This window comes from Rhopilema esculentum, chromosome 11, assembly GCF_057945365.1.
Source record: "Rhopilema esculentum isolate cy_ngs chromosome 11, ASM5794536v1, whole genome shotgun sequence".
NCBI lineage: Eukaryota > Metazoa > Cnidaria > Scyphozoa > Rhizostomeae > Rhizostomatidae > Rhopilema > Rhopilema esculentum.
Window position 1 is genome coordinate 931,910 of NC_142825.1, and position 19,971 is coordinate 951,880.

Consider the following 19,971-nt stretch of genomic DNA (forward strand, 5'->3'; position numbering starts at 1 on the left):
GAATGATGGTTCTCAGCTCTAAGTTGTGGATAGTCCGGAGCTTCCTTATCGCAGTCCACTACATCGCTAATACTAGCTATCTCTTTATGTTTTGACAGGGTATGTCTTGTCAATCCCCGCTTTGATTGGCACTTTTTTGACAAGAACCGCATTGAAAGGCAAGGTGCTCTTCCTAAAAAGGTAAAGTATATCTGGCCTTAAATGAAGTAAAGAACACATACAAATTGGGCTGGTTTATTTTTTAAAAACGCAATTTATTTTCTATTGTCTGGCATTACCGTTTCTCAGGCCCACGGCGTGCTTCGCCAGCCTAACCTCTACATACAACACGAAAGGATAAAAATGAAAAAAACTAACCATTTCAGTAGCCTGCTGAACATCTAATTCTATGCCTGCTGACAATTCTATGTCGAGTTCCCTTTTTCAGACAAAGACTTCAAGTCTGCTTTGCACAATAGCTGTGGTGAAATGAATATGGATTGGTTGACCTCCGTATCCTCACCATCAGACAAAACTGTAATTTCCTGCTGAAGGCTGTCTTTAAATTCATCATTACCAATTTTATTTTCTTGATTAGTGCAAACAACCTTTTCCTCTATGATTGAAGTTCTGGCCATGTTTTTTAATGGAAAAAACAGCAAGTTTAGACACTTTGATTTTTTTGTTAAGTTCACCGACACATCTACTAAAGGGATTCTTTCATTTTCTTGTTTGCAAATCCTTGTATTTATTTACATTATTTTTCTTTACATTATTTACAACTGGTCGCAGTAATAGACCTTTTTCTTTTGGTACTTTTGTATAAATATGTCGCTCCAACTTTAACAGATTAGCATGTACGTCATTCAGTATTTCTGCTTTATTCTCCACCAAATAACTCAATCCTTTATATTGTTTAAAATTTGCCGGACTTTTTTGCCAGCTGTTTGACTTGTTTTCGAATCAACTTTGGTTTCTTGTTTGTCTTTCTGTTTGAAATCAAAGTCATTATCTTTATTGTTAACTGGATCTATTTCAGTAATATCATTAGACATTATGATTGGAAAATCAAATGTTTCATCAAAGGCAAGAAACAGAGCTCTGGTATGCCTCTGACAAAGCATCACATAACCAAGCAGGATAGGTTTTAAAAACTGGAAAAAATTGTTTGGTCCAATCATGGCAGCTACAGCAAGGCCTATTCTCCTCATCACCAAAAGACAGTGTGTATGCCTAAAAAAACAGAGATCTGCTGCTCTTCATTTGGAATTCACCATCACCTAAAATTTTAATTGATCCTGGCAAAATCGAAGCTGCAGCAGATCGTCTCTCCATACAGTTGTCAATCATTGCATGTGGACGATTTCTTAGAAAATCAGGTATGTTTTCTGAATATTTCCGGTAGCTTGAATTAAACTTCAGGTTTACTTAGCGACACCTGTAACAGAAGAGCAATAGCTTGAATAAGAGAAGTAGCTTGCCTCCTCCTCCCCGTTTTCTGCTCCACGCCCTCTAGCGCCTGTGACAGTTGTGCGAGTAAAAATCACGTAAAAGCGCGAGTGATTTTTTCGCTGAATTCTGCAGGGGTGCGAGTGTTTTTTGCACATTTTTTTGAGGAAGCATTTTGTGATGGCAGAGGGCGTGGTTCTCGCATCCTCTGCGGGGAGCACGTCACAGCCTGTTTTTGGTGGAAGCCTCTTTTGGGCGGCAGCCACGCCTCTGTTGGGGGCACGCCTCAGCGGGGGGCAGGTCGTGTGTGTTGGGGTTTTGTGTGAGGGGGGTTTTGTGTGAGGGGGGTTTTGTGTGTTGGGGATGGCGTTAGTTTGTTCTTTGCTAATTTGCAGCTCGGGTTGGGTGGGGCTTGCTGGTCACTTGCTCAGTGTGTCGCGGGGGGCGGTCCGATGGCTCGGCGTGCCGCGGGTTGGCGGTCCACTGCCTTGGTGTGTCGCGGGCCAGCTGTCCACCCATTTTCAGCTAACCACCTTAATTCAACTGGAGCTTTGGGCACTACCCACTTCTAGAATTTCTTAGAACTTTACATATGTTATAGATCATAGTTTATTTAGCCAAACAACCATTATTTCGTTTCTGTTGCAATTTGTTTGAGGTTGGATCATTTTTTAACCTAGTTTTACTGGACGAAGAGTGCTGATTTGGGAAGGGGTTAGGGATGAGCCCCCAATTCCCTTCATAATTTTCACGACTAAGCTGACCAATTATTTATAAGAAACTTTCCAAGACCTTTGCAAATGAGTTTTTTACAATTTTTACCGACAGTTTCTTAAAGAGTCTTGTTAGCTTCAACAGGTGAAGAAAACTACAACATTAAACATTAAAAAATATATTTTAATGTATTTTAACTATATTTTAAAATAACAAACCTGAACTATAGAAAAGTTTCCTTTCACGTGCAGAAAATTTGCAAATAAAATAAATCTGAACAGTAACCTAGGAAGGGAGTTTCTTAACTTGTTTAAATAACTCTAAACTTTTTGGTTTACCACCTTTCATTTAGTTGGGGTACAATCTGCCATATTGTTTATGCTTGCATTGTAGGTTTGATCGCAATAATTGCTCTAAGTTAAACTTTTCATTGTAATTCCCTAATCACAATAAAACCCCTTTTAGAATGATTAACCTCATTCTGAATTCAATGCCTGAATTTAAATCTGAAGTCAAACATTTTTTACAAAGAATCTTGAGTAGATTTCATAATGAGGCCAAAGCTGAATTGGTGGAGTATTATAGAAGTACACTAAACTTGTGGTAAGGAAGCATTGTTTTTCAACAAAAAAGATGAAAAGTGACAATATTAAGATGTTTCTCTAAATATTCGAGGACTCATGAATCATGTGTATACTCAAGTAGTGATGCTTTCATGTACTTTTTGGCGACTACCAAGTGCCCTGAACTTAACAGAGAGCGGAAAACATGCCTGCTTTCCATTCCAGATGAACTGGCTGTTCATAACTTGTGGGGTGTTTGATGATTCTACCACAGGCACAGTCAGCTCTAGCATTAAGGGGTCATTGTAAAAGAATCAATGTGGCATCTATCTTATCCTGTGGCAATGTGGCAGATATCTTATACTCACAACCATCGCAGCATTCTAGCAGATTATCAAGCGTTTGAGATAAAACCAGGAGATATAGTTAATTTTCCAGGAGTGTTGACTACCTTTGCTTTAAATTGCAGTCTTTGATGGCACAGAAAACCTATGCTCAGACGGAACACCACATTTTTATGAATAGGCTGGTGTCTACGGAGGCAAAACAACAAATTGTGAGCAAAGCAAAAGGGAAAAACTTTGCTGTGGCATCCAAAACAAACAAAGAGTATTGAGAAAGGGAGGGGGCTGAAAAAATTTTCACAGAGGCACTGATTTTTCACGGAAAGAAATCTAGAATCTAGATTTAGTGAGTAGATAGTACCTACCCCCCCCCCCCCTCAATGGTACCAAAATGCATAAATATGAATGATAATGTTGTCTTATGCACAATGAACGATGAATTATCTGAAAGTCCCTACCCTTGGCCTGGAACTCAGTCAGGTTTTTTGCTGGATCCGTCCCTGAAGAAAGAAACACCATTCTCACACAATTCTATTCCTCCCACCCATCAAAATTCTGGTCACATCACAATACTCCTATTTACGTCCTGATTGATGAGCTAAAAATACACTGCAGCTGTGTATATTGAGAGTGGCATTGGAAATCCTTAATTCTGACATTGAAGCAAAACTCGAGGGCAAAAATGGACATTGTGGCATTAACCAAAATTTTACGTTATAATAAGCAGACAATCGAGTGGTTGCAGGGGCAGGACTTGTTAAAAAAAGGCATACGATGCAGGGAGCGAAACTGCAGGAGACAAATGGAGATGGTGCCAAGGGCTGATAGCCAGATGGTTTCAGGTGGAAATGCAGGTTTGGGAAGACAAGAACTATCTGTGACGGATCGAATTTGCCATTGGAGAAGATAGTTCTCATGATGTATTTCTGGGCTATGGACGGCAGTATGTCGACCGCGAGTGGTGCTACACTTGTGTCAGAGCACACAGTTTTTGACTGGTACAACATGTTGTGAGAAATATGTTCTGTCAAGCTTCTTCGACTTCCCATGAACAGCAGAATGCTTGGTCACAGAATAGAAATGACCAGAAGGGTCACTCTTTGCCAATCGATTCAGCGTGAGTTTTTTCGCGCATGCGTCACCAAAACGAGGATAGTATGTCAAACAATTAGCACGAACAAAGCACATCGATGAAAAACAACACAATAATGTGAGATGGGACTAGGAAAACAAATTCAACGATCTGAACCAGAATTAAACTAGTATCTTGCCCTGTATATATTGCTTTATAACCGGAAAATACTGCTATCAATGGTGGTCTCGCATCTCATAACTGTAGTAGGCCTGTTGTATTGATTATTAGCTAACAGGGAATTTAAATATCGTTTCCAAACTCACGATTCATAACGAACTAAGCGCCTCTGTGATTTTATTCACTCTCCTTTTGCTTCATGATGGTATGAAGTGCAGCCCCAGTGATATTCAAGGGAGCTTGTTTTTAAATTTGCTTCAACACGCCTTCGATTGTGCAACATCCTAGACTACTAGCCTCCTTTCATGACGGTTGAAAACGAGAACTGTATGTACAGACAGCGCGGCGCCAGAAAAAATCGAGTGAACTTGCAACAAAGGATGCCGACACGAGTGACCCTTCTGGGCATTTCTATTCTGTGGCTTGGTGGACTGGACCTGAATGTGGAGATTGAAGTATAACTGGAAGTATAACAGGGGGGATGACGCCCCAGCACAAACAATTGATTTTTGGGATGTATGACTGGCAGACAAAGGTTGGTGTCATCAAGCTTGTCGGCAGACGGGATGCAGACACCTTGATACAACTAATACAGCATTAGATACGACCTGGATCTACCATATATTCCGATGGTTGGGCAGCATACAGTGGACTGGGAGCGTTGGGGTTCAACCACGGAGTTGTCATTCACGCAGACAACTTTGTTGACCCCATCACTGGAGTGCACACAAACGGTGTAGAGGCCTACTAGTCAAGAGCGAGGCATAAACTGGAGGCAGTGTACGGCAGTCTCGACCACATGAAACCATCCTATTTGGATGAGTTCATGTGACACGAACGATATGGCCACGATCGCTCTGAGGTTTAGAGGAACATACGACTTCATATAGCTGAGCATAACCAATAGGTTTGTGGCAATTTTTCTACCTATAGTCTACATATTAATACTTAGGATGGCCGATAGATTTAGATTTTCTGCTATTACCATTTGGAATTTTTCCTAGCTTTGAATTGAATTGAATTGAACTGATTGAATTGTCTTCTCCTAAACCTAAGAAATACAAGTGTCATACCTTATTTAAAGAGGGCAAAACGGAATAATGGAGGTAAACGTACTTAGGCCCATTTTTTGAATCTTAAAAAACATGTAACCAGCTCTTCAATAATGGCCCTTCCCCACCTAAAACAGTTTATAATAGATCTATATATGATCTACTATAGGATTGAGTACAAAATATAGTGTTTTTTTAGAAACCGAACTCTTTATGTTTGTCGCATGGCATTGTATGGATGTGAGAAAAGTTTAAATTTTATCAAGGACCACGGTTCAAAATTGAGAGTTTCACTACTGATCACCATATTGCAATTAATGCCTACATGTGAGACAATGAGCCAACCATAAGGCACTGCTTCAACTTATGGCACATGAAAAAAGCTTACAACATTCATTATTATGTCTTTTTAGGCTTTATATTATAGTTGGCCAAATTTTAGTATTGATTAAAGAACAGAACAAGGTTTGGATAAACCTACAGATTTCCTTGAAAATTTGGGCATTAATTTAGTTTTGTAAGGTAATCCCTCTTTTTTCAGGCCTTTTCATGAAATAAAGGGAAGGCTTTCCAGTTATTTTTGGGAACGATTGTAGCTGGTGTTGATGAGCTTACAAGGGCGTTCATTGTCCCAGATATTTGTTGAAGGAGAAGTCCTCCAGACCTTGCAAAAATTATAAACAGACTAATTTTTCAATAAATTGTCTCCCTGCCATTTATCGTGTGTTGTATTACCCAGGCCACTAAGTTTCTGATGGCATTGGCGAGGGCGATCTCTGCTTCTATTTGCAGCCGTCACTTTATTTGGTTTCATTTATGTTCTAGAGAACTCAAAAGTATTGCTCGCTCTAACAAAAGTTAAGGGAAATGTAATTATAAAATAGTGGATAAAACCTTGCATTCACCATTTTTATTGTAGTGCCACCACAACAAAAGACAGAAATGGACAGAATTTTGTAGCAAAGTTTATGGCTTTCCTAAGTCATGTAATCAATATGCATGAAAACTTTGGACCTCCCCTTTTCAACTCCTGTCATCATGGTAAAAGTATTCAAACCAAGAAATGAATCCCAAATGGTAAGTACCAAATTTTTCTACTAATAGGAATTTTTTGTGTCCTCTACTCTCTAAAAACCACCCTGTTATATTTTGTTTCCTTCAAACGCTTATCAACGTAGCTTTCAAAAACTAGTTTTTATTTGATTATTTGAAATGTTGAAATATCAATAAAAATTAAAAAGCAGAATTACCAAATCAGTTAAATTTTCATCTCCAGGATCATATGAACAAGCAAGAAAGCGTTGACAAACAAAATTCTCCTGAAAGGTGTTCAGAAAGTGTCTCTGGAAACACAAACGAGTTGCCTTAAAAGCTACCATTCCGTGTTGGATAAATTTGTCCCAAAGATGATCTACTTCTCCTCTAGCGGGATGTATTGCAGGTTTGACTATTTAATTTGGTTATTTTATTTGAAAGTAATATAACATGCCTGAAAAAGGTATTGAAAAGAAAATCTTAGATTAATGATCTAACTGCAAAAATTTAAAAAACATTTTGAATTTTGAGAAATAGTGAAATCATATGAACTTGGATGGGTCTCTTTATCAGTGCTCTGAAGTATCAATACAAATTTCATGAAATATAACAAGACTTCATATTTATTAACCAATTATACTGCTTTATAAATTTTGTTCTGTTGAGATACCCTGCTGCTAGCAAAAGCCACAGAATATGCTGTATCATCTGTATGTTTGCAAGCAGTGCCGTCGAGACATGGGCTGGGCCCTACCGTCAAAGGCTGCAAAAACCTTTTTTGGGTTACACCCTTAGCAATGCAGTTAGATGGACTGTAAAAGGCGTGAATTTTGAAATCAACGCCCATGAAACACTTGAATTTGTATTTTAAGGTCTTTAACAGAACATGTAATTAGTGACTATATAAAACAAATCATTAAAACAAATTATTAAAACATATCAGAGTTAATTTAATGTTTAAAAAACTGCTTTTCTTGCTTTCCTCTGGGCGAAATCATTTTTTTCCAGCTGTCGTTCGCTCCCCAACCATCAGGAGAAGCTAATTTTGATTTTGAACCATTATTAATAGTGTGGCCAAACAACTTGCATGGCAAACAATAGAGTGCAGCCTTTGTAGGACTGAAAACAAGGCAGCTTCTTACTACCTCCCTATTTTGCTGCTTCACATTTAGGACCGTTGTTGGAAATTTGTGGCCGTCGCAATCTTTGGGAAACTCTGGAGGATGAGGCAAATGGTCAGTTCTAACAACCTTTTCTAACTCTTTTATCGTTGGAAATCCGGTCAATGTGCTGACATCATAACTAGATGATCCACTATGAACAGTATCTTGACTTAATGACGAATCAGTAGTGCTTTCTCTACTTTCTTTGGTGTCATGGTCTAGCGAAGCAGCCAAGCTGTCTGTGTCTTCTTCTTCAGCAATGCCTTGAACAAAACTTTCGCCAGGTTTATTTAAAGTTGAATCACCCTCCTTGTCTCTTTTATAAGCACCTACCTCAAACAATGTGCGAGATGCTTTCTTTGCATCTTTTTCTCATATCTTTTTTTCCTGCCTTTGCTGAGCCCCAGACTTGTGCCTGTAAGATGACAGCGCAGGGGTTGGTTTGATCGTGATGCCACTTAGTGATTTTGATAAAGACTTTTATAGCTTTTGAATTTGTCTTTGTTCTTCGCATGTGCTTTTTCTCTGGTGTATGCCGTGAATGGAAGATTCACTTTTACGTTTATAGGGAGTCCACACAAGCAATAACTAAAAACATTTGACCTAAAAGTAGATATATGAAAGTGCAATCGAATTTTTTGGCTTCCGGAGAAGTATATTATGATCGTATCGTCAATGTTTTAATTACAAACCATAACAGGTAAAGGCCCTCATCATAGACCAGCTTGTTGTTCCCTTGTTGAAAGATTAAATTTCGAATATCAATCGGGTCATGGGCCCGCCCTGCCAATGCTGCTAATTGAAAACTCCTTATTTTCCAAAAGCCAAAAATACATACCTTATTTTCTACGGGCCCCTCAAGGCCCCGGGCCCCCTGGTAACTACCCTGGTTACCCCCCCCCCCCCCCTCTCGACGGTCCTATTTGCAACACAGAGACTTACAATAGAATTTTCTCTATAGAACCAAACAATAACATTGTCTTTATAGAACCATCATGGCCATTTTGCATTTAAACTGCAATCTTCGAAGAGAAAAAAGGAAAGATGGCACAAACAGAGTCAAATACCCAAAGTATAAGAATGGTGAGGTAACAATAAAGGATGTCCGTGTGGAACAGTATTTTGGTAATGCCAATGAAAATTATATTATGAACTTATTCATTGCCTGGTATTTTGCTATAAAAAACTTTGACTTTTATTGATTGTAAAAATTCTTCCAGTGATAATATTATTTAAATCAATTTATTCAGAGTTTGTTGATGAGCTGTATTTAACCTTGATCAATGGAGCCAGTTCTGCCACAGCTTCAAAAGATTCAGCGAACAAACTGAAAGCAATGACCCCCATGCCAATCAATACAATGCACAAGAAGGAGCCAAGAGCAGATGCAATTAAAAAGCTAGCTGCCAGAAGAGCAATGATTATGCAAAGTGTACCACCAGCAACCTTTGGCAATAAATAACATTGAAGAGAATATTTCACAAGGGAAGGGTTTAAAGAGCTTCTGCCCACACAATAAAAATGGCAAAAACTAACCATCTCTTGTTCTCATCTATAGTCTTGTAAAATATAGGATTCGTCACGTTTTGTTAGCAAGGCATTTTTATCAGATAAATGAGAAAATGGTCAGCTGCATTAAATACAGACCTGAAAACAATCTGAGGTCATGGATTTTAGAAAAGTATGAATATTCAGCGCCCTTCATTGGTTGTGTGATTAATATTTGAAATTACAATATTGGTTAAAAACTGTTGTAATTGAATACAATAAACATTTAATGAATTAAACTTGAAAAATCAATATTGTGTAAATGCAGTAACTTGCAACAGATAAAGAAAATTAAAAATCAATTACACTGACTGCATATGAGAAAATGCATTAAGCATGAATTTTTTTGAATATGTCTAATTTCATCTGCTTATTGTCTTGTCTGGGAATTTTTTTCTTAGCATATAAGAGAACTTAATTCTCGCAGAGTATGAAGCCAAGCTTCTTGTTGAAGATGAAAAAATTCCTTGGCTTGCATATTTTCTCTCTTTGGATTGAGTACTTTGTATCAACTGTGCTATTTTTGGTAAAGAGAGTTACCATAATGCCTCCAATCTACAATACCTGTTCAAAGTTATGCTAAATTACTGGGCAAAGGCTCAAAAGAAACTAAAAGACCATGTTTTGAAATCCCCTGTGCATGGATTCTCTAGGATCAGAGCATTGGTGTTCTGCTGCAGCATGGAAGATAAGGCAACATCTATAGACGTGGAGTTGAATAAAAAGGTTTCTGACCAGGAAGCAAAGAACCAAGAAAAGCTCAAACCTATCATAGAGGCCATTATTATGTGCGGATGTCAGCAAAGAATACAAGGCCATCGTGAAAAAGGACATCTTTGCTGAAGATAAATCAAATAATCCTGGCAACCTCCAAGTTTTCTGCAGTTGCTGGCTAAATGTAGCAACAATTTCGAATTTGATGACCATGTCAATAACACACTGAAAAAAGCCACCTGTCGGTCGAAAACAACACAAAATTAATTGATTTGTCTTTGTAGTGACATGATTAGAGATGATTTGATTCAAGAAAACAAGGAATCAAAGTATCTGCAGTTTTGGCAGACGATGCTGCTGACATTAGTAATGTCAAGCAAATGGAAGTTTTTGTGAGGTATATTGACGCAAAATTGGTCATACATGAACGATTTCTGGGTTCTTTCCAGTGCAGCAAAGGACTTTCTGGGAAAGCAATATCTGAAAAAATATTGGATGCCATCCATTCATTCAGGTTAGATATGGAGCTATGTTGCGGAAAAGGGTATGATGGTGTTAGAAACATGGCAGGTAGATGTTCAGGTGCTGCGACCCACATTCAAGACACGTACCTAAAGCTATGTAAGTTCACTGTGCCTTACTCATTCTCAGCTGTTTGCTGTATTGAAAGAGCAGGTAATGATAAATAAGCCAGCGTCAAATCATGAACACTTGACAAATGTCTGTTGGACAAGATAGGTTGCATGTAAATCAATACCTTGAAAATTTTATAGTTCTCTTTGAGCCAATTATCTGTGCATTTGAAGAGATAAAAAGGCAATGCTGACAGTACATGGAATGCTGCTTTAATTGTTGATGCAACTTCTTTTTAACATTTGACATTAACATTTGAGCTCATTCTCACTCTTACAGTTGTTCGCTGTCTGGAGGTAACATTACATCTTACAAGACAGTTACAGGCTTCAGAAATTGATATGGTGAGATGAAATGTCTGTTTGCAGTTTTAAAGAAACTTCAACTGAACGTTGAAGGCAGACATAAGACATGGTACGAAGAAGCTTGTCTTCTTACAGATGAGGTTGGAACAACCCAAAAAAATCAAGAACAGATTCAGACAATGCAAAATAACACCCCTGCCAAAACAGTTCCTGTCATATTTTCGTACACTAGCTCTTCCGTTTCTGAAATGTGGTTTTTGCACATGAGTGGAGAGAGGTTTTGTTAAAATTCCTTAAACATTACATGAATGATCTCACAGAGCTGTGGTTAGTGGAAATAGAATCGGACATGTGGAAAGAGTCATGGAAAAGGTTCAATAAATCACGGCCTCTACTCCCAGCAATTGACAAGCTAACTTTCCTGAATATTTGTAGCCTCTTGATGATGTAGACGATCAATATCTGTTCTGCGTCGCTTGAAAACTTTCTTGAGAAACACAATGTCTGAAGAGAGGCTTAATGCCTCATCGCTTCTTCTCATCCATAATGGCATTGAGTTGAATGTTGCTAAAGTTATAGATAATTTTGAATGCAATCATCCCAGAAGAATGAAACTTCTTCATATGTTTAATGATGCTTGATTAAAACAAAAAACAATTAACAATATGAAGTAAACCAACGTTTATCTAAAAATACACTTACGTTCTAGTAGCTTGTATTTTCTCATTGTTCCAATCCTTGACAGATCTGCTCGTCTTCTTCTTCCGATGTAAAGCCAACACCATCTGTCCAAAGTCCTCCAAAAAGCACCTGAGTACCAAGCAGAACAATAAAGTCAAGAATAAGTACGCGGTAAGCTCAAATATCAAAATATCAAATAACTTTGTAAAACTGGCATACAAATAGAAAAAGGTGCCAGAGTAAGTTGGATTGTGCTGTTCACATTCACTTTGTCTCTTAAATCTTCTGCAACAATCTTTCAACTTTTCTAAAACCTTGAAACAGTGATATAGGTATTCAGCTATAGAAAAGAAAAAACAAGTTGATATGTTTGAAAAATAAATTTCAGTATGAAAGCAAGTATACCTCACAGTGAGCAGGATGTCCCTTACCATGCATCATTCCAATGGCGAACTTTGTCTTTCGGTGGAGCTCCGGGTCATTTTTTTGCACCCACTTTGAATATTTGCAGGCCACATCGGTATTAAGCATTGTCAAGCCACGCTCCACTAAAAATTTATTCTGCAGGTAACTTATCCGAACAGCTCACCCCTGAACATGTTCAGCGCTTTCTGTGCAATGTGATGCTGGCATGAGATCATCACAATACCTGTCTGGTCCAAATTTGAAAAACTTGCATGACCGTTCCTGAGCAGCTTTCCATAATCTAGATCTACACAGGCCGCTCTCAATTTCCTAAATCAACAGGATGAAAAATATACAAAATAATAAAATAGTGAAGGGAAGTTGTTGCAATAATAAAAACGAATGCCCACTTTCTGTCAGCCTTATCTGCAAAAAACTTTAGAAAAGGGTGTAACTGTAATCAATATTCTTTAAAAACAAAATACAATATACAAAATACAAATAATGACTTTGCTGTACCGTGTAGACATTCTGTCGCCAGCAACTAAATCTTACCGGCATCCTACTGATATCTGGATTATCATAAATGGTCTGTAAGGCATAATCCACTTCCTCGTTGTTACAAATGAACAAGTCTCCATAACAAGACAGCCCCTTTCTTCTAAAAAAACAAAAAGGGTTCAATTAAAGCTCGCACCATACGTACTACTTGTACTATTTATACTACAAGAAATAAACGCGAGAACAAGCTATGAATATAAAGATGACTTGAGCTGTAACCAAACAAAATGATGACTTTTTTTCTATAAATGTTAACGCTCTCTTTTGACCCTCTTAAAAGCATTCTGGCAAAATTAGCTAGTATATTTCATCGAGAGTCCTGCTTTTTTTCATTTTTTCAATCGATCAATACAACTGTACAGAAATAGGAATATCAAATTTAATTAATAAAGAAGAAACTACATACTCTACCGATCCTTTAAAGGTCAGATGTGACCAAAATCGATTTTCTGATATTGAATTCTATATGACTTTAAAGACAATTTAGTAGACTGTCTTTTGGGGTCTGGAACTGGTTTGTGCGTGACGTAGAATGAGTGAGACCTTTACCAGTGTTGCTTCGGTTACTGTTTGTTGTTAGCGGCGTGGCCTATCGTTCGAGTTCGAATTCTAATTTTCCAGTCAAAATGCCAAGATTTTGTTGTGTTTACAGTGGCTCCGCCACAGCAAGTAAGGAAAAGGGTATAACAGTCCATTTAATCCCTTACTTCGAAGACAGCAGACCAGTTACAAAGCAAAGGAGAAAGAGATGGATTGATTTTGTTCGGAAAACACGGGCGAAATGGACACCATCCAAGTATTCAGGAATCTGTTCTCAGCACTTCAACGCAGGTGATTATGAAAAGTCTTTGGCAATGCGAGTCTGTTACCTGGGTTTAGTGAATCTTTCAAGCGAGAGTTGGTGAGAGATCAATTTGGGATTTCTGCGGTGCCATCCATCTACCCTGCTAGGCCCTCATCTTTGGCCCAAGGCCAAAACAAAGAAACAGTTTCAGTCCGAGGAAGCCGTTGCCACAGACAAGTTAGTACAATTTATTGCTTTGCTTTTATTGCTTTAAAATACCAGTGCTGAAATATTTTGATTGTTTGAAATTTTATAATTATTTTTGGAATTGTCCAACTCATTTGCTTCATAATGAAGTTCATTTCTAATTTTTGTAAATATTGGTCTGGTCACCAGGGGAGATTGATTCAATTTTTCATGGGTTAATATAATTTTCAACAACTTTGTGATTCTAGACAATCCGTAATATTCTTCAATCTGGAGACTCCACAGTCACAATCCCATCAGTCACAACACCAGGAACAAAGAAGGCTGTACAAAGTCAGATTTTAGATGAAGCACCTTCACTTGCAGACTATGAAGAAGACAGCTCTACACCACAAGTATGATAAAATTATTTTTGCAAAATAAAGTATATATGTGATGACTGTTTTGGGGAACTTCAAAATTTGCTAAATCATTAAATTGCATCCCCAAATCTCCTTAAAAATACTAACTCATTTTTATAGTATTGTTTCTAAGGTTAATCTGAATTGAAGCAAATATGGATGCATTACTTGAAAATCAAAATCCTGAAATTTATTCTTTTTTAGACAACTGACTGTGGGATTCAAACAGAAAACACTTGTGTGGGCTGTAAATATTGAGCAAGTCAGAGTAGGAGGTACAAGAATAATCTTCTAGGAACAAAAAGTAAATTGAAGAAGGCACTTGCAGTAAAAAAAAGACTAGAGAAAAAAAATTGGTTTGTGAAGCATTTTATTAAATTAGTCTTTCCAGTTAAATTAGTCTTAAATTAGTATGTTTTGACTATAAATTCTTTTAACAATTATAAAAATTTGTTTCAAGCAAACCAACTCTCTACATTTCTTCTAGTAATCATCCAGATGTCACAAATAGTTATATTGTTTGCCCTTGGGAAATATAATTGGATCCTATCAAAATATCACTAATGTCGGATTTTAGATGTTCATCTTAGGTACAATGTAGTGTATTATATTGCATTTTACATTATTTTTGACATGTGTCATTAATTTAGATTCATTGCAAAATGATTTGGATGAAACCACTTCAGAAATATCTGCTACGAGGTTGAAAGTAGCATCAATGATGACTCAACTGATGACCCAGACACTAACGAGTTGGAGCAAGTTGATCTAACAGATGAAGATTTTATGCCACCTGAAGAAGATACATTTAGTGAGGAAGAAGGCCAATATTGTAAAAGGTCATTATGCTACGATAGATTTATGGGTGTTATATCATAATTCAGAAGTGTATGTATGTAAAAGAGCACATCACACACGAATAAAAGTTCTCATTCATTGAGTAAATGGTGATATATTATCTTAGGTAGTTGTTAACTTTCTTTTTCCTGGATTTTATTTTTGCAGAATTGACAGTGATGTGACTTTGAGCAATCTTCGAACGGAACCAAAGTTTATTGTTTTTATATCACTTCTGTTTTCCTTGTTCAAATTTTGCCCATCATGTAAATCTGATGGTGTATTGGTAACACACACCAAAGTCGGTACAATGGTGGAGGTCAAAACTGTCTGCGGAAACCCAGTTTGTAAAAGCAAAGAAAATGTGTGGAGAAGTCAGCCAACCATCCCAAATACAAGGATCTTTGCTGGGAATTAGCTCCTCTCATTTGGAATCCTAGTTGCTGGAACATCTGCAACCAAGGTGTTGAATGTCTTCAAGCACATGGGACTGGCATGCATCTCACTTCCAACATTTTATACACATCAAAGGGTATGTGCATCTTATGGTCAGAAATTGACAGGTTTTATTCATAAAAGAAAAACATATTTCTTTTACATAAAAATTGCTTCAAAAATACAATACAAATTTATTCAATTTTCATTTTTGGATTTAGCTTTGTAAAACCCTTGTCTGCCAGAATAAAATGAGTAAAAAGATCGAATGAAAAATTTGCAGTGTCTTATTCCCTAGGAGAAGATTAAATTCTTAAATCATACTTATCCCTCCTCATTGGTTATTATGAAGATTATCCATGATTTTGTTTCACTTTTCAGGAAAAACTCTTTCCCAGTATTCACTTATTCTGGAAGAACCAGAAAATATCTACTTGATGATTTTGATTTGGTTTGGGAAAAAATAGTTATTGCAGGCGACGCAAGACATGACAGTGTAGTTATTTTTCTTTAGGCTCGCGGCACTGATTGGTCAACTATACCGGTCTTGTGCTTGCGTTTTTCTGATTGGCCTATTTCGATCCACAACTGGGTATATATTTTTCCATCGTGTTTTTTTCGGAACCTATTCTGACGTTTTTGCTCTGAGGAGTGTCAGACGAAAAAGCTTTTAGTATGTCATAAAATGTTTGCTTTTTTCAAAGACAGGACAGTGTATGACATAACGCAAAATATGGCATCTACACAGTTTTCTGCTGTAACCATTCTCTAATTGCCCACTTTGAGCTTGTACAGGTAAAATTGAACAATTGAAGTATGCCTCCAGCAAAAAAAATTATTTTAAAAAAGACCCACTATAATTTCCATATCAGAGTCTGCAATAGACAATAGAAACTAAGTGTGTCTTCTTGCAGTCCTCTCAATAAATATTTTGTTCTATTGGCCAAGCAGTAAATTTTATCATTTTTTCAATTTGCACTTCTTCTTTTCTAGGATCTGCCATTATGGTGATTAGTCTCCCATTATGGTGATTAGTTAGCCATTCTAAAAATTAAGGTGTATATATCAAACATGATATATCATTAGAAAGAGCAGAAACTGGAAAGAAACGCTCTTACTGGAAAGAACAAGATAAGACAGAATTAGAAACTATTCACTCCCAGCTACACCTTACAGATTGCATACCTTCCTGCACACATTCTCCTGTTCCTTCCTTGGAACGCTGGTGCAAAACTCTCTCTTGGAGCAAATGTGAAAGCTGTAAACTGTTGCCAAGTTTTATTAAGCTCCAAAAATCAGAAGTCAATCTGCAATACCAGTGTCGCAATGACAGATAAGTGGTACATGTTTTACAGAATATGCCAGTTCAACTAAGATCCTCGACAAATGTTCACATTGAAGCTCTGAGACCATGTACAACAGCCCTCCACTTTCCTCTTTCCAATCCGTCTTCATCCTATTAAAAAAATTTCAATACAAGGGAAGATTTGCTTTATGCTAAAGCAGAACCAACAATTTTTTATGTGTACAAATGGGATGGCATTGAATGTGCATTATGGCCAAACCTATACCCTTGCACATCTAGGTGTGACACAATACATGACGGCTCTTCTGACAGGAAAAGTTACAAAATTTATTTTCTATTTAAAGGACAAGTGACACACTTTTCACCCTATCTTTTCTTTTCATTAACTTATAGATCATCTTTTAGAAGTAAGTTTTTCCTGGTTTGGAACAAAAGAATTCTAATCAGGGGGCGCAGGGGGCGCGATTTTGCTTTTTATCACGTGACCCTATGACGTACATTGTGATAACTCAGAATCTTCCTGTAATTGATAGAGAGTTTACAAAACACGACGCGACAGGTCCAGACGAACTGTATTCGTTTACAAGCGTGTTGTAAACGTTAATATTGCACTCTATACCAGTAGCAGCAATAACAAATTATCACAATCTATGTCACGGTGTCAGGTGATTCATTTCCCGCCATAATTTCAAATGGGTTTTTAAGTGGGAAAATGAAATCAGAAAGGAAAGATATTTCAACAACACTCTCATACAGCATTTTACTTTAAGTTAAAAGGAAAAAAAAATTTGGCCAGCCAATGACTTTCTTGCAAGCATTACAAGATATGCCATTTTCTAAAGGCTATTGGGACTGGCAGCATCAATTAAAAAGCGACTAATTCCAGCACTTTCCTAAGAATTTTTTAAAGCCCTACGGACGTGTCAAAGGTTTCCCAGCTGATGCAATTGCACTATCAAGACTTCGCCCAGAAGGATGTGAGTGGCTTAGAAGACCACACGTGGCAACATCTGAGCTTTGCTCAACTATTACAGAAAACATCCCCTTGCTGCAGGAGGACAGTCTTCTCTGAGACAAAGATAAAATCAGCTCCTTTACCTCCAACATACAACCACTTGCCCTCACTCTTCAGAATTTTCACAAAGACTCTCTCACAAGCCCTTCTGACCTCGACAAACGTTCCCTCCTATTAAATCTACTAAAGCTCACTCCAGACCTTGCCTCCCAGCTCAACTCGTGCATCAAGATAGGTGCAGCTCTCTTCTCCATTGGCCTTAATATACGAGTTGCCCATCTCCTCACTTCCAACCCCAAAAAAAACGCAGATCTACTCACTTTTGCCCCAAATCCAGAGCCACCTTTCAAATCATCCAAAAATATTTTAGATCTGCTTCTGTTACTCCATCATTCAAAGCCAACACTGCCCCCTTCTTCATCTTATATTGCACAATTAACCTCTTTGCTACGCTTTCCAAAAACACAACAACCCTCTGCCCCATCTGCATCATTAACTTCTCTGCTCACAAATAACCCAACAATCCCCTTTTCTATCTCCACTCAACCAATGCCATCTCCATCATCGCAAAGCAGCACCGCATCCCATCTTCCTCATCCCACTCCCACTTCTCAACAGCAGCTGTTTCCAGTACCTCAACTACCTCCTCCTAAAGCTCCACCTCCCACCTCCTACAGCTCCTACATCTCCTGGACCTTCTCTGGTTTCTGCACTGTCTCTGCCATCTCTACCTCTATCGTCTCCTGCAGCTGCACCGCCTCCTGCACAAAAGAAACGAAAACGGCGGGTTATTGCAGATGATGATGATGAAATTCCTGACAGTAACAGTTCCTCCGAAACATCGTCTACAAAGAAGAAGCAAAAGAAACGATAACTTTGTAGACATGAAATACACCTTTCTTGGAATTTTACATTGCTTTGCACAATATTTAGACTTAAAAACTGTTTTCTCTCTTCGCCTTTCTTCTTCAAGTACAAAAAAAACAGGGGTTGGGAGGGTTGGTATAAACTGATGCAAATAGAGTCTCTGGTCATCCCTGTGGTAACTTTTTGACACCCCTTGCTTAAACTCATAAAGACTAAGGGATCGATAGGCCATGTTTTCACAGTTTGTATTCATACTGAAAATCAAAATCAAGTGAGCTTTTACATGTCTTCGTCTTATAAAAGCATAACCCAAGAAAGAACAAAATGTGAATGGTTAAATATTATGAATTTTTGGATAAACAGGAATAAATTGCAATATAATAACGAGAAAATTAAGATAATCAATCAATTGTCGATTGTTTTGTGCTTCTTGCAGCTTGGCCCTGTCATCATCTTCATCCTCCATTATAATTTGCTTCTTTTTGGGTTTTTTTTCGGTGGTGGCACATTGTCACTTTCCTCGTCCTCGAACTCCTGCAGCATTCTGGCAATATTCCTTTTTGCCGGCTTTTTTTTGCTTGTTGATTGTAAGAATATTTTTCTTAGGTTTGCTACAGATGAGTTCTTTTTAAACTCTTCATCCCCACCACCAACAAGGGCAATTTTGGAGGCATATGCCTCTGGATCAGTTATTATGGTTCTTGCCATTAAATAATGGCAAGACATTATGAAAAGGGCACCCCCTGTTTGGTATGCTTCTTCCATGAAGTGAGCAAGGGAGTCATTAGCGAGCATTGTTTTTATGATTGTGTTACAATCCTGGGTTGTTGGTGCAGCTTCCGTGTCACGCGTATTAAACTATGCTAGAGCTTCGCACAATTCTTCAATGTCCTCATCAACTGCTTTTTTTAGACTTTACTTATGGGCTTTCCTTGAGAAGCTCCATGTTGTCCACCACTGACTGATAGAGCTCACTCAAGGCAAAGGTTGGCCGTAGGAGCCATTCGCAGTTAATAGGCTTGGCCAAATCCATTGCAGGAACATTTTCCCATGAAACAGTCGGTCCATAAAGCCGCAAAAACAACTTTGTAAATTGATTAAAGAAGCTGACACCAATGTCATTTTCCTTTAGGAAAGGTGATGATTTGCTTGGTGATGTCATCTGTAGAATTGAGAAATGACAGGATACAAATTAAATAGTGTCTCAACTGAGGGAGAAAAACGGTACAGGACGACATCATCCTTAGAATTGTACATAAAATAACCTTGCTCGATCATTATTTGAGGTGGTGCACTGCCTTAAAGTCATGATAGTAATAACAGTTTCTTAAGTAGTTTTTTTGGTTTTTTGCTTATTTCTTTGTGATGTTGGCATTTCGTTGGGTTTTCTTTGTAATATGTATTAACAATTGTAATATACTGTGTATGATGTAAAATTAGTGTCCCGTAAATTCATTTAATGTTAGTGTATTTGACTGTCAGAATATTGAAGTGATTATATAATTGAAGTGAATATCTGTCATGTACAAGTATTTGGTTAACGTTTTCAACAAGAAATTGTTGTAACAGTGCTGACATGTGCAAGTGTTAGTGGCGTAAGAAAAGAAATATGTACATGATTGGTAATCCTTGGAAAATGGATGTGAGATGTTGTTTTTTTACATGGAATAGTTGCAATGACAGGGCAAACTTTGTTGTTTGATATGTTTGACTGATTAACA

The 19,971-nt window shown here is 37.7% G+C and overlaps 1 protein-coding gene and 2 long non-coding RNA genes across 9 annotated transcripts; 2 read left to right on the forward strand and 1 right to left on the reverse strand.

Annotated features, from left to right (window-relative positions):
• Positions 1 to 4,728: 4,728 nt before the first annotated feature.
• Positions 4,729 to 11,358, forward strand: LOC148958795 (uncharacterized). Of its 4 annotated transcripts, none has more exons than XR_016144217.1 (4): positions 4,729 to 6,794; positions 8,540 to 8,676; positions 8,802 to 10,434; positions 10,726 to 11,358. XR_016144217.1 is itself a non-coding variant. In XM_089111107.1 (4 exons), exons 2-4 carry the CDS (start codon positions 6,760 to 6,762, stop codon positions 9,011 to 9,013), a joined length of 384 nt encoding a protein of 127 aa, XP_088967233.1. In that variant the 5' UTR covers positions 4,729 to 6,430; positions 6,630 to 6,759; the 3' UTR covers positions 9,014 to 11,358. The 4 variants fall into 4 exon arrangements, 3 of the variants coding, with proteins under 3 accessions (XP_088967233.1, XP_088967234.1, XP_088967232.1); XM_089111107.1 differs by having other exon boundaries at positions 4,729 to 6,430; positions 6,630 to 6,794; positions 8,802 to 11,358; XM_089111108.1 differs by having other exon boundaries at positions 4,729 to 5,208; positions 6,273 to 6,794; positions 8,802 to 11,358.
• A 47-nt stretch (positions 11,359 to 11,405) lies between these two features.
• LOC148958796 (uncharacterized) lies at positions 11,406 to 11,963 on the reverse strand. The gene is made up of 2 exons (XR_016144218.1): positions 11,838 to 11,963; positions 11,406 to 11,561 (listed from the first exon to the last, which is right to left on the reverse strand). It is a non-coding gene; the product is annotated as an uncharacterized LOC148958796 (long non-coding RNA).
• Positions 11,964 to 12,382: 419 nt separating this feature from the next.
• Positions 12,383 to 16,243, forward strand: LOC148958797 (uncharacterized). Of its 4 annotated transcripts, none has more exons than XR_016144255.1 (3): positions 12,383 to 13,419; positions 13,638 to 14,146; positions 14,441 to 16,243. It is a non-coding gene; the product is annotated as an uncharacterized LOC148958797 (long non-coding RNA). The 4 variants fall into 4 exon arrangements; XR_016144256.1 differs by having other exon boundaries at positions 13,638 to 13,784; positions 13,995 to 16,243; XR_016144254.1 differs by having other exon boundaries at positions 13,638 to 14,629; positions 14,796 to 16,241.
• The last annotated feature ends 3,728 nt before the right edge of the window (positions 16,244 to 19,971 follow it).